At 49.3% G+C, this 23,903-nt stretch overlaps 1 protein-coding gene across 3 annotated transcripts in view; it reads left to right on the top strand.

Moving 5' to 3' along the window:
- The first annotated feature begins 7,955 nt into the window (after nt 1-7,955).
- Nucleotides 7,956-23,903, top strand: part of USP25 (ubiquitin specific peptidase 25) — a 165,141-nt gene continuing 149,193 nt past the window's right edge. For 2 of the 3 annotated variants that reach the window (XM_073617061.1, XM_073617062.1), the window contains exon 1: nt 7,957-8,199. In XM_073617061.1, the coding sequence (XP_073473162.1) occupies nt 8,158-8,199 (42 nt within the window). In that variant the 5' untranslated portion in view covers nt 7,957-8,157. Of the gene's footprint in view, nt 8,200-23,903 lie in introns of all 3 variants that reach the window. The other variant, XM_073617060.1, reaches the window with a different exon arrangement.

Raw genomic sequence — 23,903 nt, forward strand, 5'->3', positions numbered from 1 at the left:
GATGGGTGATGATCGGTGTGCAGGGCTCGGTACAGATTGGTGATGATTGGTGTGCAGGGATTGGTACAGATGGGTGATGATCGGTGTGCAGGGCTCGGTACAGATGGGTGATGATCGGTGTGCACTCTGCAGGGCTCGGTACAGACGGTGATAATCGGTGTGCAGGGATTGGTACAGATGGGTGATGATCGGTATGCAGGGATCGGTACAGATGGGTGATGATCGGTGTGCAGGGATCGGTACAGATGGGTGATGATCGGTGTGCACTGTGCAGGGCTCGGTACAGATTGGTGATGATCGGTGTGCAGGGATTGGTACAGATGGGTGATGATCGGTGTGCAGGGCTTGGTACTGATGGGTGATGATCGGTGTGCAGGGCTCGGTACAGATTGGTGATGATCGGTGTGCAGGGATTGGTACAGATGGGTGATGATCGGTGTGCAGGGCTTGGTACTGATGGGTGATCGGTGTGCAGGGATCGGTACAGATTGGTGATGATCGGTGTGCAGGGCTCGGTACAGATGGGTGATGATCGGTGTGCAGGGCTCGGTACAGATGGGTGATGATCGGTGTGCACTCTGCAGGGCTCGGTACAGACGGTGATAATCGGTGTGCAGGGATTGGTACAGATGGGTGATGATCGGTGTGCAGGGATCGGTACAGATGGGTGATGATCGGTGTGCAGGGCTCGGTACAGATGGGTGATGATCGGTGTGCAGGGCTCGTTACAGATGGGTGATGATCGGTGTGCAGGGCTCGGTACTGATGGGTGATGATCGGTGTGCAGGGATTGGTACAGATGGGTGATGATCGGTGTGCAGGGCTTGGTACTGATGGGTGATGATCGGTGTGCAGGGCTCAGTACAGATTGGTGATGATCGGTGTGCAGGGATTGGTACAAATGGGTGATGATCAGTGTGCAGGGCTCGGTACAGGTGGGTGAGGATCGGTGTGCACTCTGCAGGGCTCGGTACAGATGGGTGATGATCGGTGTGCAGGGCTCGGTACAGACGGTGATGATCGGTGTGCAGGGATCGGTACAGATGGGTGATGATCGGTGTGCACTGTGCAGGGCTCGGTACAGATTGGTGATGATCGGTGTGCAGGGATTGGTACAGATGGGTGATGATCGGTGTGCAGGGATCGGTACAGATGGGTGATGATCGGTGTGCAGGGCTCGGTACAGATGGGTGATGATCGGTGTGCAGGGCTCGGTACAGATGGGTGATCGGTGTGCAGGACTCGGTACTGATGGGTGATGATCGGTGTGCAGGGATTGGTACAGATTGGTGATGATCGGTGTGCAGGGATTGGTACAGATGGGTGATGATCGGTGTGCAGGGCTTGGTACAGATGGGTGATGATCGGTGTGCAGGGCTTGGTACTGATGGGTGATGATCGGTGTGCAGGGCTCAGTACAGATTGGTGATGATCGGTGTGCAGGGATTGGTACAGATGGGTGATGATCAGTGTGCAGGGCTCGGTACAGGTGGGTGAGGATCGGTGTGCACTCTGCAGGGCTCGGTACAGATGGGTGATGATCGGTGTGCAGGGCTTGGTACTGATGGGTGATGATCGGTGTGCAGGGCTCAGTACAGATTGGTGATGATCGGTGTGCAGGGATTGGTACAGATGGGTGATGATCAGTGTGCAGGGCTCGGTACAGATGGGTGAGGATCGGTGTGCACTCTGCAGGGCTCGGTACAGATGGGTGATGATCGGTGTGCAGGGCTCGGTACAGACGGTGATGATCGGTGTGCAGGGATCGGTACAGATGGGTGATGATCGGTGTGCACTGTGCAGGGCTCGGTACAGATTGGTGATGATCGGTGTGCAGGGATTGGTACAGATGGGTGATGATCGGTGTGCAGGGCTTGGTACTGATGGGTGATGATCGGTGTGCAGGGCTCGGTACAGATTGGTGATGATCGGTGTGCAGGGCTCGGTACTGATGGGTGATCGGTGTGCAGGGATCGGTACAGATTGGTGATGATCGGTGTGCAGGGCTCGGTACAGATGGGTGATGATCGGTGTGCAGGGATCAGTACAGATGGGTGATGATCCGTGTGCAGGGCTCGGTACAGATGGGCGATGATCGGTGTGCACTCTGCAGGGCTCGGTACAGACGGTGATAATCGGTGTGCAGGGATTGGTACAGATGGGTGATGATCGGTGTGCAGGGATCGGTACAGATGGGTGATGATCGGTGTGCAGGGCTCGGTACAGATGGGTGATGATCGGTGTGCAGGGCTCGGTACTGATGGGTGATGATCGGTGTGCAGGGCTTGGTACTGATGGGTGATGATCGGTGTGCAGGGCTTGGTACAGATTGGTGATGATCGGTGTGCACTGTGCAGGGCTCAGTACAGATTGGTGATGATCGGTGTGCAAGGATTGGTACAGATGGGTGATGATCGGTGTGCAGGGATCGGTACAGATGGGTGATGATCGGTGTGCAGGGATCGGTACAGATGGGTGATGATCGGTGTGCAGGGCTCGGTACAGATGGGTGATGATCGGTGTGCAGGGCTCGGTACAGATGGTGATGATCGGTGTGCAGGGATCGGTACAGATGGGTGATGATCGGTGTGCACTGTGCAGGGCTCGGTACAGATTGGTGATGATCGGTGTGCAGGGATCGGTACAGATGGGTGATGATCGGTGTGCAGGGATCGGTACAGATGGTGATGATCAGTGTGCAGGGCTCGGTACAGATAGGTGAGGATCGGTGTGCACTCTGCAGGGCTCGGTACAGATGGGTGATGATCGGTGTGCAGGGCTCGGTACAGACGGTGATGATCGGTGTGCAGGGATCGGTACAGACGGGTGATGATCGGTGTGCAGGGCTCGGTACTGATGGGTGATGATCGGTGTGCAGGGATCGGTACAGATGGGTGATGATCGGTGTGCAGGGATCGGTACAGATGGGTGATGATCGGTGTGCACTGTGCAGGGCCCGGTACAGATTGGTGATGATCGGTGTGCAGGGATTGGTACAGATGGGTGATGATCGGTGTGCAGGGCTTGGTACTGATGGGTGATGATCGGTGTGCAGGGATCGGTACAGATGGGTGATGATTGGTGTGCAGGGCTCGGTACAGATGGTGATGATCAGTGTGCAGGGCTCGGTACAGATGGGTGAGGATCGGTGTGCACTCTGCAGGGCTCGGTACAGATGGGTGATGATCGGTGTGCAGGGCTCGGTACAGACGGTGATGATCGGTGTGCAGGGATCGGTACAGATGGGTGATGATCGGTGTGCAGGGATCGGTACAGATGGGTGATGATCGGTGTGCAGGGATCGGTACAGATGGGTGATGATCGGTGTGCAGGGATCGGTACAGATGGGTGATGATCGGTGTGCAGGGATCGGTACAGATGGGTGATGATCGGTGTGCACTGTGCAGGGCTCGGTACAGATTGGTGATGATCGGTGTGCAGGGATTGGTACAGATGGGTGATGATCGGTGTGCAGGGCTTGGTACTGATGGGTGATGATCGGTGTGCAGGGCTCGGTACAGATTGGTGATGATTGGTGTGCAGGGATTGGTACAGATGGGTGATGATCGGTGTGCAGGGCTCGGTACAGATGGGTGATGATCGGTGTGCACTCTGCAGGGCTCGGTACAGACGGTGATAATCGGTGTGCAGGGATTGGTACAGATGGGTGATGATCGGTATGCAGGGATCGGTACAGATGGGTGATGATCGGTGTGCAGGGATCGGTACAGATGGGTGATGATCGGTGTGCACTGTGCAGGGCTCGGTACAGATTGGTGATGATCGGTGTGCAGGGATTGGTACAGATGGGTGATGATCGGTGTGCAGGGCTTGGTACTGATGGGTGATGATCGGTGTGCAGGGCTCGGTACAGATTGGTGATGATCGGTGTGCAGGGATTGGTACAGATGGGTGATGATCGGTGTGCAGGGCTTGGTACTGATGGGTGATCGGTGTGCAGGGATCGGTACAGATTGGTGATGATCGGTGTGCAGGGCTCGGTACAGATGGGTGATGATCGGTGTGCAGGGCTCGGTACAGATGGGTGATGATCGGTGTGCACTCTGCAGGGCTCGGTACAGACGGTGATAATCGGTGTGCAGGGATTGGTACAGATGGGTGATGATCGGTGTGCAGGGATCGGTACAGATGGGTGATGATCGGTGTGCAGGGCTCGGTACAGATGGGTGATGATCGGTGTGCAGGGCTCGTTACAGATGGGTGATGATCGGTGTGCAGGGCTCGGTACTGATGGGTGATGATCGGTGTGCAGGGATTGGTACAGATGGGTGATGATCGGTGTGCAGGGCTTGGTACTGATGGGTGATGATCGGTGTGCAGGGCTCAGTACAGATTGGTGATGATCGGTGTGCAGGGATTGGTACAAATGGGTGATGATCAGTGTGCAGGGCTCGGTACAGGTGGGTGAGGATCGGTGTGCACTCTGCAGGGCTCGGTACAGATGGGTGATGATCGGTGTGCAGGGCTCGGTGCAGACGGTGATGATCGGTGTGCAGGGATCGGTACAGATGGGTGATGATCGGTGTGCACTGTGCAGGGCTCGGTACAGATTGGTGATGATCGGTGTGCAGGGATTGGTACAGATGGGTGATGATCGGTGTGCAGGGATCGGTACAGATGGGTGATGATCGGTGTGCAGGGCTCGGTACAGATGGGTGATGATCGGTGTGCAGGGCTCGGTACAGATGGGTGATCGGTGTGCAGGGCTCGGTACTGATGGGTGATGATCGGTGTGCAGGGATTGGTACAGATTGGTGATGATCGGTGTGCAGGGATTGGTACAGATGGGTGATGATCGGTGTGCAGGGCTTGGTACAGATGGGTGATGATCGGTGTGCAGGGCTTGGTACTGATGGGTGATGATCGGTGTGCAGGGCTCAGTACAGATTGGTGATGATCGGTGTGCAGGGATTGGTACAGATGGGTGATGATCAGTGTGCAGGGCTCGGTACAGGTGGGTGAGGATCGGTGTGCACTCTGCAGGGCTCGGTACAGATGGGTGATGATCGGTGTGCAGGGCTTGGTACTGATGGGTGATGATCGGTGTGCAGGGCTCAGTACAGATTGGTGATGATCGGTGTGCAGGGATTGGTACAGATGGGTGATGATCAGTGTGCAGGGCTCGGTACAGATGGGTGATGATCGGTGTGCAGGGCTCGGTACAGACGGTGATGATCGGTGTGCAGGGATCGGTACAGATGGGTGATGATCGGTGTGCACTGTGCAGGGCTCAGTACAGATTGGTGATGATCGGTGTGCAGGGATTGGTACAGATGGGTGATGATCGGTGTGCAGGGCTTGGTACTGATGGGTGATGATCGGTGTGCAGGGCTCGGTACAGATTGGTGATGATCGGTGTGCAGGGATTGGTACAGATGGGTGATGATCGGTGTGCAGGGCTTGGTACTGATGGGTGATCGGTGTGCAGGGATCGGTACAGATTGGTGATGATCGGTGTGCAGGGCTCGGTACAGATGGGTGATGATCGGTGTGCAGGGCTTGGTACTGATGGGTGATCGGTGTGCAGGGATCGGTACAGATGGGTGATGATCGGTGTGCAGGGATCGGTACAGATGGGTGATGATCCGTGTGCAGGGCTCGGTACAGATGGGTGATGATCGGTGTGCAGGGCTCGGTACAGATGGGTGATGATCGGTGTGCAGGGATCGGTACAGATGGGTGATGATCGGTGTGCAGGGCTCGGTACAGATGGGTGATGATCGGTGTGCACTCTGCAGGGCTCGGTACAGACGGTGATAATCGGTGTGCAGGGATTGGTACAGATGGGTGATGATCGGTGTGCAGGGATCGGTACAGATGGGTGATGATCGGTGTGCAGGGCTCGGTACAGATGGGTGATGATCGGTGTGCAGGGCTCGGTACTGATGGGTGATGATCGGTGTGCAGGGCTTGGTACAGATTGGTGATGATCGGTGTGCACTGTGCAGGGCTCGGTACAGATTGGTGATGATCGGTGTGCAAGGATTGGTACAGATGGGTGATGATCGGTGTGCAGGGATCGGTACAGATGGGTGATGATCGGTGTGCACTGTGCAGGGCTCGGTACAGATTGGTGATGATCGGTGTGCAGGGCTCGGTACAGATTGGTGATGATCGGTGTGCAGGGCTCGGTACTGATGGGTGATGATCGGTGTGCAGGGCTCGGTACAGATTGGTGATGATCGGTGTGCAGGGATCGGTACAGATGGGTGATGATCCGTGTGCAGGGCTCGGTACAGATGGGTGATGATCGGTGTGCAGGGCTCGGTACAGATGGGTGATGATCGGTGTGCAGGGATCGGTACAGATGGGTGATGATCGGTGTGCAGGGCTCGGTACAGATGGGTGATGATCGGTGTGCACTCTGCAGGGCTCGGTACAGACGGTGATAATCGGTGTGCAGGGATTGGTACAGATGGGTGATGATCGGTGTGCAGGGATCGGTACAGATGGGTGATGATCGGTGTGCAGGGCTCGGTACAGATGGGTGATGATCGGTGTGCAGGGCTCGGTACTGATGGGTGATGATCGGTGTGCAGGGCTTGGTACAGATTGGTGATGATCGGTGTGCACTGTGCAGGGCTCGGTACAGATTGGTGATGATCGGTGTGCAAGGATTGGTACAGATGGGTGATGATCGGTGTGCAGGGATCGGTACAGATGGGTGATGATCGGTGTGCACTGTGCAGGGCTCGGTACAGATTGGTGATGATCGGTGTGCAGGGCTCGGTACAGATTGGTGATGATCGGTGTGCAGGGCTCGGTACTGATGGGTGATGATCGGTGTGCAGGGCTCGGTACAGATTGGTGATGATCGGTGTGCAGGGCTCGGTACTGATGGGTGATGATCGGTGTGCAGGGCTCGGTACTGATGGGTGATGATCGGTGTGCAGGGCTCGGTACAGATTGGTGATGATCGGTGTGCAGGGATCGGTACAGATGGGTGATGATCGGTGTGCACTGTGCAGGGCTCGGTACAGATTGGTGATGATCGGTGTGCAGGGATCGGTACTGATGGGTGATGATCGGTGTGCAGGGATCGGTACAGATGGGTGATGATCGGTGTGCAGGGCTGAGGGCTCGGTAAAGATGGGTGATGATCGGTGTGCAGGGATCGGTACAGATGGGTGATGATCGGTGTGCAGGGCTTGGTACTGATGGGTGATCGGTGTGCAGGGATCGGTACAGATGTGTGATGATCGGTGTGCAGGGCTGAGGGCTCGGTACAGATGGGTGATGATCGGTGTGCAGGGATCGGTACTGATGGGTGATCGGTGTGCAGGGCTGAGGGCTCGGTACAGATGGGTGATGATCGGTACTGATGGGTGATGATCGGTGTGCAGGGATCGGTACAGATTGGTGATGATCGGTGTGCAGGGCTGAGGGCTCGGTACAGATGGGTGATGATCGGTACTGATGGGTGATGATCGGTGTGCAGGGCTGAGGGCTCGGTACAGATTGGTGATGATCGGTGTGCAGGGATCGGTACAGATGGGTGATGATCGGTGTGCAGGGCTTGGTACTGATGGGTGATCGGTGTGCAGGGATCGGTACAGATGGGTGATGATCGGTGTGCAGGGCTGAGGGCTCGGTACAGATGGGTGATGATCGGTGTGCAGGGCTGAGGGCTCGGTACAGATGGGTGATGATCGGTGTGCAGGGATCGGTACAGATGAGTGATGATCGGTGTGCAGGGCTGAGGGCTCGGTACAGATGGGTGATGATCGGTGTGCAGGGCTGAGGGATCGGTACAGATGAGTGATGATCGGTGTGCAGGGCTGAGGGCTCGGTACAGATGGGTGATGATCGGTGTGCAGGGCTGAGGGATCGGTACAGATGGGTGATGATCGGTGTGCAGGGCTGAGGGCTCGGTACAGATGGGTGATGATCGGTGCAGACACAGAGTGGGGGGGAGGAGTGCGGAGCACAGCGGCCGCCCCTCTCCATGTGAGCGGTGGGAGTGGTGATCTGTGTGCGGCCGCTGGGGAGACTCGGGCGGTGTCGGTGCTGGGAGGAGGAGAGGCAGCACATCGGGCGGTAGCCGGGCTCTCCCAGGCTCATGTCCCCGTCCGGCAGGCCTGAGCCCCGCGTAGTGTGCAGTGTGAGCCCCGGCGGGAGGGGAGGAGGAGCTGGGCCATGACCGTGGAGCAGAATGTCCTGCAGCAGAACTCCCAGAAGGTAGGTGTGAGCCGAGTGACACCTCACTATGGACAGTGCGACCACCGAGTACCCCAACCCTGCCAGCCTGAGCAATGCTTATCTCTGCAGACAGCGCCCCCTGCACCCCAACACTGCCAGCCATGCCCCCCTACCCTGCACACCCACATCCCCCTCCCGTGTCATACTAGGCCTTCTATGGATGTGATGACCTGCAGCTCCCCCACTTCCTCCTCCCAGCTGTGTATATCCATCCTGGGCCAGGCTTCTGATCCATATCCCTCCCCCATCCTCCTCCAGGCCTTCTCTACATGCAGTGTACACAGTGTGCTCCTTTCTGGGAATGTGGCCCTTGGAGCCGGGGATGGGCCCCCCAGAAGGTGTGAGTGCAGGCGGGGGGCACCCAGCATTCCTGGCAGAGGCTGTGTGTACTACAGATTGTGGTCTGGGAGCCTAATACTGGAGGAGATCCTATACCCTCCCAGCCTGTGACTGCCCCGAACACAGAGACGGCATGACCAGCAAAGGCCTGGAACCCAAACAGACCACCATAGGCCCACCCACCACTGACATACACACCATCATAGGACATTTCTACACACATACAGATACATGCAATGGTTTTCAGGGCCTGTCCATGCATCTTTGCATGCCTTAGACCTCATTCACACATCCTACACCATCTACAGTGTAGCAGATAGACTGCAGATACCTGCAACTGGGATCTCAGGTGTTCCAATCAGTGGTGACCACTGTAAGGTGTGTCCGGGGCCATGCACATTGGGGGCAGCAGCTGCGTCTCATTTGACAGCATAGGAACTGCCTGCACAATGAGACATGGAGTAAACCCGGCCCTCACATGGGGTACGGATTCATACACTCCATGGAAATGAGGCCTAAGCCTGCGTCTACTCGTTCAGAGGGACAAATGTCTGTAGCCACTGGATGTGGGGGCTATGTGCAGATAAACACTTCCAGCTGTGGACAGCCCCGGCTTCTTGCTGCCTGTCATTCAGCTGTACAAGGTGATCTGAACACCTGGGATCCCAGTCACCGTTATCTGCGATATTCTTGCCGTTATCCGCGATATTCTTTCTGCTATCCGTTGTCCGCGATATGCTTGCCGCTGTCCGCGATATGCTTGCCGCTGTCCGCGATATGCTTGCCGCTGTCCGTTGTCCGCGATATGCTTGCCGCTGTCCGTTGTCCGCGATATGCTTGCCGCTATCCGTTGTCCGCGAAAAGCTTTCCACTGACATGGAAATTTATAGATAAGCAACTCCTATCCTCATATTGATTAGTGATTCCAAATTAATAACTACTGCAGTAGGGAACAGACACAAAAGATACACTCCGCATCTTTCCATATAACTGTTCTGCTTTATTATGATGCAATTGAAGGTTTTTATACACATGATTACGTAGGTATCACATTAATATTCATGGTAACAAGGGTCGTAACATAGGCAGATTAATTCTAATCAGGACTCGAAAGAATGCAGACATGTAATGAAAACATTATTAGTGCCGTGTGCACAGTGAGGGCAGCGTGCAATACATACAAAATAGAATACAATCATATACAGAACTTACAAATTTCTTTTACACCACTATCCGTGGCATGCTTGGCGCTATCCATGATATACTTAACCAGCGGGGTTGCTGTCCGTGGGACTGTGAGCTGAGAGTGCCACTCTCATACATCCCAGAGCCTTCACTGACAGTTCCCCTCCCAATAATGGGAGAGGAGAGAGCCGATCTGCTCCTTCTCCTCCCACCCGTCTCCTCCTGTGTGCACCGCAGGAAGTGTGAAGCTAAGCATCTGAATTCACACTTCTCATGATGCACACAGGAGGAGAAGGAGCAGATCGGCTCTCCCAGCCGTAGGAGGAACTGTGAGTTCAGGCTCTGGGCTCTGAGAGAGGCGTTCTCCACTCAGAATTCCTGATGAGGAATCAGTGATATGCGGCACTGATGAGCACTGGTAGGTGGCACTAATGATCAGTGCCCTGTTTATCAGTGTAAACAATGTACTGACAGTCTTGTTGTTTACCAGTACTTCTTTTCTCCCACAGACACAGCATGGGAGAAAAGAATTGCAGATAACAGGCAAGTCTGTTCACATGTGATCAGCTGATCACATGGTAAAGGGCCGCTGTGAATGGCCCTGTACCATGATCTGTAGTTATGCCTTTTGATCTAAGGTGTTAGGTAAGCATTGTTTGTTTTTTTATTTGAGGGCTTGGGAGCTGCAACATAAGTGGACCTTGCATTTTTATACCAGCTCTGCTTTAGGGTTTGTTTGCACCATAGTAATTCATACTTTAACATGCACTTGCTATGCTGTGATGTGTCTTGAGAATAATGGGATTATTCACAAAGCTTTTGTGGCAGTATAGTTTTGCTTAAAAACACTGAAACTCATTCTACAGCTAATGCTACTGGTATGTTTTTAACATCCAGTGTGCATGAGGACTTAGGAACATGTTATACCCATATTTAGGGTGGTAATATTATGTAACATGCTCCTATCCACCCACCGCCAGTGCTCCCCTCTCTGTGACAGGGAACCTTCTCCCTGCGCCCGCTGTCACAATTTGAAAACAGCGTGGCCCTGCAGGGTTCTGCTCACACAGCCGTATCTGTGAATGAATAGACAAGTACCATCAGCCTTTGCAGCGGATGGCTGGCAGTTCTCAATGAACTGCGAGGGTGTTGGCTCCCGTAGTTCATTGATTCTTCCTGCCATTCAGTAATTGCCTGTCCATATCGGAGGTGTACTGAGAGCCTAAAGGATCCAAGCATTACACCAGCAATCAGGGGTGCTATGCTTTACAGGATGCAATGTAAAAAAAAAAAAATATCACTTTATCAATTTTTTTTTTGTTTTTTTTTTTTTTGTTTTACAAAAGGTGAACTTAGCCTTCCGGTTGGCTGGGCGTACATGGACGTCCTCCGTTTTCAGTGGTTATACCGGGATGATGCCTGCACTTACAGGTATCAATCTTTTCAGCCGGCGATTCTCTACATGGTAGAAGTGATCTGAGTGGCTAATTAGCCACGTGATCACTTCTGTGCGTACAGAAGGGGGTCCCACCTCCCTCCCGCTACAGCCGCTGCCTCTCCCGGGCTCTCAGGTCCCATTGCGGAGGCTGGGAGCGATGATGGCTGCCTTGTAGAGAGAGACTGGAACTGACGTCGTTCCCCGCTCTCTGTAACCCTGGAATACGTGAGCGATGCATAGTTTGTCACTTCCGGTTCTGCCCCTTTGTGCTTAAAAAATCCACTGCACGAATAGCATGTGACCAAAATAAAAATTGCAATGCCCACCATTTTATTCGATCGGGTCTCTTCTAAAAAAATATATATCTAAGAAGGCTGGCCGAACGCTAGCCTGCATTTGTGGGAGGAGTCTGAAGGGTACATATCCCTCCTCCTCTGCATGTTCCTGAGTCAGCTCGCATTCGGGGATGACGCGGCCGACGCGCGTTACTTCTGGCTTCCCACAGAGCAGTGGTCAGCCGCAGCAATTGTGGCGGTTCCACTCCCGGTGCTCACGCTGGGCACCATCCGGGGGACCATCCACCCATTCATCCCAGTGTTAGACCAGCTTGAGGGGGCCGCCCGCCCGCTTCTCCCGGGGTTTGTGCCGGGGGGGCTGTCCATTCATCCATCCACCCACCCACTTTCCCCAGGACTCTCTCTGGCATCAAGGGGGGCCGCCCGCCTGCTTCTCCCGGTGCTCGTGCCGGGGGGGGGGGGGCGTCCGCCCACCCACTTTCCCCAGGACTCTCTCTGGCATCAAGGGCGTCCACCCGCCCGCTTCTCCCGGTGCGGGGGGCCATAAACCCACCCTCCCACCCACTTTGCTCAGGGCTCTCTCGAGCATCAAGGGGGCCGTCCGCCTGCTTCTCCCTGGTGCTCACGCCGGGGGGGAGGGGGGCTGTCCGTCCACCTACCTACTTCTCCTGGGCTCAATCCCACATGGTTGGGGGGCTGCCGCCCTCTTCTCCCTAAGCTCAGAGTGGCAGCATGATCGGCCAGGAGTCTGGTGGTGGTGCACCTCTCCAGTTCCATGTTTCTGGGTCAGCGGGCATCAGCCGGGGGGGGGGCGCCGGATGCCTCTCTGTTCATCCTTTCCTGGGGCATAAGGGTAAGAGGAGTAGGACCATAATTGTTCAGGTGTCAGCATTCCTAGTTGTTCTGACAACTTGGGTCATTGCCTTCAGGCACCAGGTGGGGAGCTCTAAGATCCCAGGTCCACCAACGGTGGGGGGGGGTCTGAGATTTCTGAGGGGAGCTGGGCAGTTTCACATGCATGAGGGTTTGCTTGCGTTCATCTTTGCAGTCCAGGTCGTGGTAGGTTTGAGGGTCTGATTGCCTGATGTTCAGCTGGGGTGGGGGGCTGGTTGACGATTTAGCTCCATTGTCACAATCATTTCTTGCTATAAATGTGATTTGTCATAGCATCCTGTTCAGCATTTCAGTCTCTGCGTTTCTGCCACTGCTTTTTCTACCATTAGAGTGTCTGTCATATCGTTTCTGTCATTAGCGTTTCTGTCACAGCTTTTCTCTCATAATGTTTCTGTCACAGCATTTCTGCCATTAGCATTTCTGTTGTATAAGTTTCTTCTGTTCCTAACGTTCTGTCATGGCATTTCTACCTTAGCGTTTCTGCCTTAGCAGCGGGTTTCAGTCAGAGCGTGTTCTGTCACAGTGGTTCTTGTCTTAGGGTATTCTGCGGTTCTGTCATAGCATTTCTGTCATAGCGGTCATATTACAGCATGTTCTGTTGTAGCACATAGGTGCCATACAGTTACGACATACACCAATAGTCCATTCTTCTTCGTCTGTTTCTATGTCTCATCGTACCTTTTTGTTCAGTGTTCTTCGTACACCTGGGTTTAGATATCAGTGCTCACATCTCAGGATCTGTCATGTCTACAGATCCATAGGGGCTGAGGTTTCGTTTTTTAAATTAATGTTGACCACAATCTTCTCGCCCGTATACCATATGTCATACGATGCATGTTTCATTTCATTACACCTGTACGACTACCCACTGCGGTCTGTGGGTACACTAGCCCTGATTTCAGTTTTACTACCTGTCTCTGCACTGCAGGTTACTTGGGCTTACTTACTACATACACTAGAGGGGGGGGATTGTCATCAGCTTCATTCACGCGCTGTGGTCTTGTCATTTCTGGTCACATCCTCACAGAGGGGTGGTGTTCTCATGTCTGGTTGTCTGTTGTCTCTTCTTCTCTAGTTTCTGTTTCCTTGGGTTGGGCAGGCCGCACGTTTCAGAAGCAACCAATTCACGTTCATCCCTTCAACCTCACGGAGGGGTGGGGGGGTTTGGAGCATGGTAGCACTCCGTCATCAAGGAGTTGGTCCACACTCAAGCACGCAGCAGTGCTTTGTCACAGGGGTTTTCCTTTTCCGGCCACAGCCGGGAAGGCGGTGCACTTTAGCTTGGTTCCAATTACATCCCAGCTACTCCCATCCACCAGCATGGAACAGGTTCTGGGCAGTATTCTTTAACGCAGATTCTGGTGGGCAGATGTGCTCTCCACGCCACGGTCTGTTACGATTCCAAGACAGGATGGAGGTGATCAAAGCTCGCCCGGTCAGACGGGGTGTCTGCGGACCCCAAGCTCCTGCTCTTTTTACATCCCCTCAGTTCACCGGTCTTGTCAAGCCTTCTGGTTTATATGCCTGAGCCAAGTATGTTCCTTGTCAGACAGCCCTGCTGGCAGCATTTTTCAAGCCTGCACGCGGGCCTCATCTCTATCTCGTCAGATTCTTTTGTTTGTAGTATCTTGGCTTCAGCTGACAGTCATGCTTTCGTTGCCATTCAAGATACTGGAGGTGGTATTTCCTAGGGGTACTTGGTCTGGTTCTTTACCTTCATTCTGAAGGTGGGGGGCCGGGCCACAAGGATACCCAGTGGCAAGTTTCCAATATCGCTTGTTACTTTTTGGCTGCTCTCTTTCCTGTGGAAACATTTTTCATCAAGGTACTTGTATGTGGATTTGGCGATTCAGCACTTGCTACAGTTGGGGAGGGTGTATTGGCATCAAAACTGATATCATCAATGCTGGGACTTGCTTCCATCAGACCTGCCCATCGGTAGGGCAAGATAATGGTGCCGTTGATGTCGTTTCACCACTGGGCTCACCCTTGGGTCGAAAGCAGTCCTTGCTTTGGGTCTTGGGTACCTGCAGGGGGTCATTCATTCAGTCATGTCCTGTCATGGAGACCCTGGTTACCGCCCAGGGTTCTATAGTCTCTCTCAGGGTGTGTGCTGGGCCAATGTCCCCTGGACGGCCCAAAAAAAGTGGTGGGTTCGGGTCATCGTTATTCTGGGTTCCACTCTCGGCGCAATCTCTTGATTACGATGTTGCCTGGAGAACTGCTCAGGTACATTAGACCAGTCATCTTTTGTCCGATCCCCAGCCTGTTTAAAAAGGGGGGCTTACAGTCACTTTGGGTATGCCGAATCATGCCATGAGACTTATTCCCCAGGATGCAGTCTGGCCCTCCTTCCTCTGGTCAGGACTCAAACTCAGTTGACAGGTCACAAGCAGAAGCATGACCCGATTTTATATAGTGTGGGACCAGTTTGGGTGTCGGGTATGGTTTCCTCCATGTTTTATGGTGCTTATTGCCACAGCATATTGGCCTTAGCTGCCACTATCAAACATATCCATCAGGTATCCAGCAATTCAGACCCCTGCAAACTCCTGTCAGGTCGTCCATTTTTGCAGCTCACCCTCTCAAACTTCCCCATACCAAGTATAGACAGGCCAGGGGTTCGTGGGAATTTCAGGGCGCTACTTAACTGGTGTCCATTCGTAGTGTTCGTTCTTCTCTGCCATTATTTCGCAAGGGATTCTTGGGTCAGTTCTTGCTCCCTTTCCCCTCACGTTTCTTCTTGCACAAGCAGTTCGTTCCCATGTCTGGGTTTTCTCGGTAATCTGGCTTAATCCAAATCGGTTACTGATCTCATGTGGGTTCTGGGCAGTTGCAGGTTCCAAGCGGGGGGGAGGCGTCGGGGGGCCTTCTTATCATAAATTCATGGGATGTTGTACACTGGATCCGTATACTGAAGCCATCTGGGCGCGCACCACCCTATCAGACGGTTCGTTACCACCTTTCATCTAGCTTTTCATCACACCTACTTTCGTGTCTTTTGCCCTGTTTTTCAGGCGAACTGACCAACTAGGCCAAGGCACACCTCAGGCCTTGGTAGTTAGGGTATCGCATTTCCAATTGAAGACTCTGACTACAAATAATGTTTGGGGGTTCTAAGTAATTTTCTAGCAAAAAAGTATTTCCTTTTTTTTTTTTTTTTTAAATGTTTATTGAATTTTCACAAAAATCCACAAAGTAGATTCTTACATGTAGGAGCGACGTGTCAGGCAAATGTTAACAGGAAACTCAGCCATTCTGGGTGATGGGAAAATAAAGAATTGGGAGATAACATTCAGATTGAGTGATGGTGGATTTCAGTAAATAGAATGAGGAATACCAGTAAAGTACTGTTGCTTCTTTGCAGATTGAGGCTGTTGCATGTCAGCTATGTTGGCGGTTGTTCTGGTAAACAATATTGAATTATAGTTTTGTTAGAACAGGTTTATACATTGGCACCGGGGGACAATCGCTTTGATACAGATCAGACTTTTGTAAGACATTTAATTGATATTTAGGCCTCTTTCACACTTGTGCGACTTCAAAGTCATGCAAATTTACGGCAATTTTGCTGCGATTTGGGATCAGTACTACTTTGTACGGCTTTGCCACAACTTTGGCATTAACCAATGAAAACATACTTGGTGAGAGACAATTCCTTTTCCTGCCATTCCTGTAAGCACAGCTTGTGCTTACAAAGTCGTACTGAAATCGTGTCTATATTATTCAGGTACGATTTGCATGCTACTTGAGGGTTTAACATTGAGGTCTATGGACATCAACTCACATTGAAGTTGGACCAAAGTAGTGCAGGAACTACTTTGAAGTCGGCACGACTTCAAGTCGTGCCAATATGGATGGTAGTCATTGAAAATCATGGAGAATGACTTGTCATACGATTTTGCAGTACAAAATCGCGGGACAAGTCGTATAAGTGTGAAAGGGGCCTTACATATACTATTGTATGTCTGTTTATTTTTTTTGTATAGTCAGTTACACACACACACACACACACACACACACACACACACACCTGTAATTTGTGAGCAATTATTCTTAGCATTGACCATTGCGCGTTTATGAGGAGAAATCAGCATGCCGCGTTCTATGTCCATTATTTGGACTGTATGTGAGTGCAGCTGTTTAACATTCTGAAGCTTGAAACCTTTCCAGAATGATGGCAGTAATTCCATGTGGTATGGAGATGCTGTTACTGGCAATCAGACATTTTCCTCTGCTGCTGCATCTGTTTTTTTTCTGTATTTTCATATGTGCATGTTTTGTTTTCAAAGTACTTTAGGTTTCCATATTGCAGAGGCCTTGCTCCATAAATTGTGCTGCGGATTTACTGATTGAGATGTTACAATGCCTTGAAAAAGTATTCATACCCCTTGACATTTTCCACATTTTGTCTTGTTATGTTACAACCAAAAATGTAAATGTATTTTATTGGGATTTTATATGATAGACCAATACAAAGTAGCACATAATTGTGAAGTGGAAAAAAATGATAAATGGTTTTCACAATATTATTATTATTATTATTATATTTTTTTTTTTTTTTACAAATATCTGACAAGTGTGTGGTGTGCATTTGTATTCAGCCCCCAGAGTCAATACTTTGTAGAACCACCTTTTGCTGCAATTACAGCTGCAAGTCTTTTGGGGATGGAACAAGAAACACTGCGCTAGAATAAAACTAATAAGAGCTGCAGTTCAAATGTGCAATACACAATAATGGGACAAAAAGAAAGAAAAAAACTGCCCTAAACCCTCATACCATGTGTAAGGGTATATGTGGAAAAACGCCAAATTGATTGTAAAAGTATATGTGAATCCTCTAAAAATTAAATTAGATAACATACAAAACAATAATAAACAATCAATATTGTATAGTAAAAGTCACAAAAGTGCCGAAAAAAACAAAATCGTGAAACATAAACAAAAAAGTCATGTAACTTTATTGACAACGGACAGCTATCCGGCCCTTGGTTTATCTACGAGCTTATTGAGCTTACTATCTGGTAAGCATGCATTCTTAAAGGTGGAGGATCACTGCAAGAGGTGTCGTTTTCACTTTTCACTTTCAGACACTGATCCCTACAAAGAGCCAATTGGGGACTCTTCCTATCTCTTTAGAAGATTTACTTTTTGGTCCTGGAACGTTTTTGTTTATGTTTCACTATTTTGTGCTTTCGGCACTTTTGTGACTTTTACTATACAATATTGATTGTTTATTATTGTTTTGTATGTTATCTAATTTAATTTTTAGAGGATTCACATATACTTTTACAATCAATTTGGCGTTTTTTCACATATACCCTTACACATGGTATGAGGGTTTAGCGCAGTTTTTTTTCTTTAAGTCTTTTGGGGATATCTCTACCAGCTTTGCACATCTAGAGAGTGACATTTTTTTGCCCATTCTTCTTTGCAAAATAGCTCAAGCTCTGTCAGATTGGATGGAGAGTGTCTGTGAACAGCAATTTTCATGTCTTGCCACAGATACTCAATTGGATTTATGTCTGGACTTTGACTGGGTCATTCTAACACATGAATATGCTTTGATCTAAACCATTCCATTGTAGCTCTGGTTGTATGTTTAGGGTTGTTGTCCTGCTGGAAGGTGAACTTCCGCTACCAGTTTCAAATCTTTTGCAGACTCTAACAGGTTTTCTTCTAAGATTACCCTGTATTTGGCTCCATCCATCTTTCAATCAAGTCTGACTAGCTTCCCTGTCCCTGCTCTGAAGAAAAGCTTTCCTATAACATGATGCTGCCACCATCATGGTTCAGGGTGATGTGAAGTGTTAGTTTTCCGCCACACATAGCATTTTGCTTTTAAGCCAAAAAGTTCAATTTTGGTCTCATCTGACCAGAGCACCTTCTTCTAAATGTTTGCTGTGTCCCCCACATGGCTTCTCACAAACTGCGAACAGGACTTCTTATGGCTTTCTTCCAACAATGGCTTTCTTGCCACTCTTCCATAAAGACCAGATTTGTGAAGTGCATAGCTAAAAGCTTTCCTGTGGACAGATTCACCCACCTGAGCTGTGGATCTCTGCAGCTCCTCCAGAGTTACCATGGGCCTCTTGGCTGCTTCTCTGATCAATACTCTCCTTGCCCGGCCTGTCTGTCTAGGTGGGTGGCCATGTCTTGGTAGGCTTGCAGTTGTGCCATACTCTTTCCATTTTCGGATGATGAATTGAACAGTGCTCCGTGAGATGTTCAAAGCATGGGATATTTTTTTATAACCTAACCCTCCTTTAAACTTCTCCACAAATTTATCCCTGACCTGTCTGGTGTGTTCCTTGGTCTTGATGATGCTGTTTGTTCACTAAGGTTCTCTAACAAAGCTCTATTTTTGGGGGAAAAAATGACATACGTTTTGATTGGGTACAATGTCGCACGACTGCACAATTGTCAGTTAAAGCAACACAGTGCCGTATGGCAAAAAAAATGGTCTGGTCATTAAGGGGGCAAATCTTTCCGGTCCTTTAAAGGGGTTGTAAACCCTTGGTTTTTCACCTTATTGCATTCTGTTCATTAAGGTGAAAAACCTTCTGTCATGCAGCAGCCCTCCAGAGATCCCCTTTTATTTACCTGAACCCCGTCTTTCCAGCAGCAGGGACGAGCACACCAGTTCCAACCAGTGTCTGGTTCCTGATTGGATAGATTGATAGCAGTGCAGCCATTGGCTCCCGCTGCTGTCAGTCAAATCCAATGACGCGGGGTCGAGGCCTGCTGTCTGTGTCAATAGACTAGCATGCAAAAAAAAAAATAAAATTCTATTATCGAGTGTACGGGGCTTAAGAGAGATACAGAGGCTGCCATTGACCTCCTTTTGAAAATGCTGGTTGTCCATGTTTCAAAATACTCAAGTCATTGACCTGGAGCAAGCATGTGACTAGTGAAGCCACCGAAAAGTCAGAGCTCTTGTTCCACATACTTGCTGCAGGTCAGTGGTCAGAAAGAATTGAGCCTTTTGGGTTAACATAACTCTGCCGTTAACATTTTCAAGAGGCGAGCAATAGCATCCTACTTTTTTTTTTTTTTTTTTTCTAATACATTTTATCTGTACTGATAAATGCACATTGATCACAGTACAGTCTACATGTGTACTCCAAACATAACCTTCTGTTAGGTAGACAGACTTGGTACTGGTGCATGCTACAGAATGACTTCCCGACATGTTTACACTTTACCACTTGTATTAGACTTACTTCAGGCAAAGGCTGGACGCATACACTACGGCAGTAGGTGCAGCCTGATGAAGCTGTCTCATATGTACTTATAATCCTTGAAAGGTTAACCAACAACATATTAATGTTCTGGCAGCAGGCATAGCAGACAGTGAAACCCTATAATGTAAATTGTCGGGGGAACAGGTGCTGGTCATAGGATCCTGAGACAGCACAAGTCATGCCAGGCACACATGATTTGGCTGAACTTCTTCAGCCAGGAAATATTCTGGAGGAGAAACTGAATCCATGAATTGGGTAATAAAATATGTGGGAATAGACACGTGAGGACACAGCAAGAAGGGGGCTACTGCTGGATACTGAAAAATATTCGGATAGGCCTAGTCATTAGGAGGAAGCCTTATAAAGTGCAGCAACCCACTTCAACCAGAACTGGATGTTTACTGAGTTGACTTCCCTAAGCTGAGACCTGATTGGCTGCTTTGATCGTTTTGTAATTTATTTTTCTTAGAGTACCAAATACTCTTAAGTAGAGAGGCTGTTTTCGGGAGGGCATCTGACAAAAGGGTTATGTACCCTGTGTGAGGGGAACTATATAGATTTATACTGACTTGTTCTGAAATTCTGGTTGTCATGCCCCAGGTCAGTGGCCCAAGCAAGATAGAAAAGAGGAGGATCGGCATGGCAGCTGTGCAACTAGCATTTCACAACAAATCACTATTTAAACACTCACACATATAAACTGTTTAACCACCTTAAAGTGGTTATAAAGAGAGAAGTTTTTTTTTTACCTTAAAGTGATAGTAAAGTCTCAAGGTTTTTCACCTTAATTGCATTCTTTGCACTTAGGTGAAAAACCTTCCACCAGACCTCCCCCCCCCCCCCCCCCCTTCTTACCCGAGCCTGGTCCAGCGATGTGCATGAGCCCAGCAGCTCCAGCCGCTGTCTCTCTTCTCATTTGACAGATTTATAACAGCAAGAGCCATTGGCTCCCGCTGCTGTCAGTCAAATACAGTGACATGGGGGCGGGGCTGAGTCCTGCTGTCTGTGTCAATGGACGCAGCAGCGGGAGTCGGGAAGGGACCCGCACGGGTGCCCCCATGGAAAGCAGCTTTCCGTGGGGGCACCCGATGAAGAGGAGGGGCCAGGAGCTCCGGCGGGGGACCCCAGAAGAAGAGGATCGGGTCTGCTCTGTGCAAAACCCTTGCACAGAGCAGGTAAGTATAACATGTTTGTTATTTTGATTAAATAAAAAAAACCTTTATAACCCCTTTTTAATGTATTTCTGTAGTAAGTTAAAAAAAAAACATCCATGTCCAGCTTTCCCTCTAGCCCTCCTTATACTTAACTGAGCCCAATCTGATCCAGCGCTGTGCCTGACATCAGCAGCTCTCACCCCTAACTGGAAATGGAGGCATGAGCTGGAGCCATTGGCTCCTGCTGCTGTCATTCGCAGCCTGAGAGCAGGGAGCATGGCCGAGTCTCGCTGTATGTGTCTATGGACACAACATGGCTCGGGATGAAGCCTGCACAAGTGAACCTCATAGCAACCAGCAGCAGGGAGGACCCCAGAAGAGGATTATTGGGCTGTTCTGTGCAAAATGATTTTTAATGAAAAAAATGGAGTTTACATTTACTTTAAAGTGGATGTAAACTGCATTTATGAAATCTGACATGGGCGCATATATCTATAGTGTTTTTTCTTCTCTCTCTCTCCAAAGCCCTAAGTCCCATGTCCTTTTTGCTGCTTGTTCCTCTGTTATCAACATGATAACTTCTGGCTAGTTTTCTGATACAGGAGATAAAAGCAGCTGTAAGCTTGTGTTGGAGAGGGTGATTAGAGGTCTAAGCAGAGAGCTGGTCTATTCACAGCACAGCTCTGTGAGTTTTCTTCATTCCTCTGCCTATGTGGAGGGGGGTGTGTGCCTTTTCTCCAATCAGCTCTCAAACAGTGTATGCCCAGACTACCCACCCACTGCTGAAACGAGAAGAAAAATTTGTAACAGGACGTGCACTTTCTAAAGAGTATAGAAAGCTGTAGACGGTAGGGGGATTTGTTTCATCTCTGTGCATCATCTGAGGCTGTTCACTTCACTGGGTATATGTGAGGGTTTACATCCACTTGCAATCCTCTTAAGCTTGTGACTCACGATTTGTTTGTAGACATCAAAGTCAGGACCTTGACCACACACACGGGCAGCAGAAACAGGCAGTTTGGTCGCATTTTTTGCTTCTCCCTGACTGCATAGCAACGCTTTTTCATTGATTTTAAAATGTTAAAAGCGCTAGCGGCCAAAAACCTCCGCAAAAACGACGGTAAATCACCTGTAAAAATAGCGGCGCTTTACCGCTGATGCCCTGGTGTGAAAGTGGCCATAGTTCAATGCCTGTGAGCACTTAGCCTTAGCTATACCTAAACAGAGGCATCATGAAGACCAAAGGGACTCTGAGAACAAATTTCAAGAAGTGCTGGAGAAGAGGTAGTTGGGGGTGTGTTATTCAAAAAAAACAGTTCAGTATTAAAATAGACCTTATGCCACTATTGTGATTTTGGCCAGAAATGGCTGACTACTCAGTGACCAGGTAAGAAGACTAATAATCAGAGAAGCAAACGAGAGGCCAGGGGAAGCTCTAAATACACTGTTTTTATATATATATATATATATATATATATATATATATATATATATATATATATATATATATATATATATATATATATATATATATATATATATATATATATATATATATATTCGATATCTGATGTGGCTGAAACTATTCACTTGACAACTATAACCTGGACTACAGAAATAGTTGGTTTTGTGGAAGCTTTGTAAAACGGAGCTATTGTTGGGGGGGGGGGGGGGGAGAGGGAGAAACAAAACTTGATTCCCCCATCAACACAGTCAGAGTTGATGGGGTAACCCACCCCCTCCCCGCAGAGCTATTGTGTTTTCGCGGCAGGGGGGTGCAGCATAGAGCCGTCTCGGCCTGGAGAACACACAGTGATTATTGCTAGTGGCTATAGCAGCTGTCAATAATTGCATGAAAATTCATACATTCTGCTTGTATTCAAGATGATCCATCGATCAACTTGGGTACAATCATCCTGCCCATATGTGATTCGAATCTCAGCTGGTAAACTGTCCGAGATTGGAACTGTCTATGGCTGGCTTAAAATATGCTGATTGTGTTATGTTGTGAGAATTCTTTTCCTCAGCAGGGACATTGGTCAGGATTGAGGGTAAGATGGATGAAGCAATAACCAGGTCAGTTCTAGAAGACCTGTTACAGCCTGCAAAAGACCTGAGAAATGGAGTGGAAGTTCACCTTCAAATAGGACAATTATCCCAAAGGCAAACTCAGAACTACACAAGTAGTTTAAAAGCAAAAACCTGAATGTCTTAAGCTTGCCTTACAAATATAGGCTTGCAGGCTTCTAAAAAAAAATTCTTAACAGATTCCTTAATACATGCTACATAGTGCGGATAGATCTCCACTGTGTCTAATGTATTTTGGCGACCGAATAGTGGCTTCATCTGATATGATGGAGTTGCTGTTCGGCCAGCAATTTTCCACCTGGCTCCTCAGTTGAAGGATGTCTGGCATGGGAAGGGAGCAACAGGACCACCCACTAGGAAAATTTAATCCGGTACATTGGAAACTTGCCACAATTCATACAGTGTATGGCCAGCTTTAGAATCGTCCATGACTATGTGGCAAGACTAAAATATTTACCAAAGGTCCCCATCCACCCTGGGAAAGCTTTAGCAGTTTTTTTCAAAATGAATATGAAAAAATTCCAGACCCAGACATGCAAAGCTATTAGACATACTCCAAAATAATTGCAACCCCAAGGTGCCTCTACCAAGTATAGGTAATCTGGTCAGGGCCTGCAATTTCTGACTTTCTTCTGAAAGTGCTATCTTGCCTGGCTAACCTTCAGAAAGTGCTAGTTACCTGGCTGGTATGCTAATCCTTTCACCTCCAACCCACAGTGACTTGGTATAAGTATGCACATCCGCCATCAGAGATCCTTATCTGCATACAATCAAGGGAATTGCTTTGACAGCCAGCAAAAATCTAATTTTACTTTCCAGAGTTGACACACATAAGGATACTTTTTTTTTTTTTTTCCTTTTGTTCTGTTAGATTTTTTCTGTTATTTTTACAACCTTTATACTACCTTTAAGAAGAGGTCTGTGCTTTGCCATCTGGTGTGCTGTGATGCTGTAAGACTTTCCAGACTAAATTTAGCACATGTGAAACTAATTTTTTTTTTTTTTTTTTTAAAAGGCCTGCTTGAACGGCCTTGTAAATTCAGGT

The sequence above is a fragment of the Aquarana catesbeiana genome, linkage group LG02 (genome assembly GCF_042186555.1).
Source record: "Aquarana catesbeiana isolate 2022-GZ linkage group LG02, ASM4218655v1, whole genome shotgun sequence".
NCBI lineage: Eukaryota > Metazoa > Chordata > Amphibia > Anura > Ranidae > Aquarana > Aquarana catesbeiana.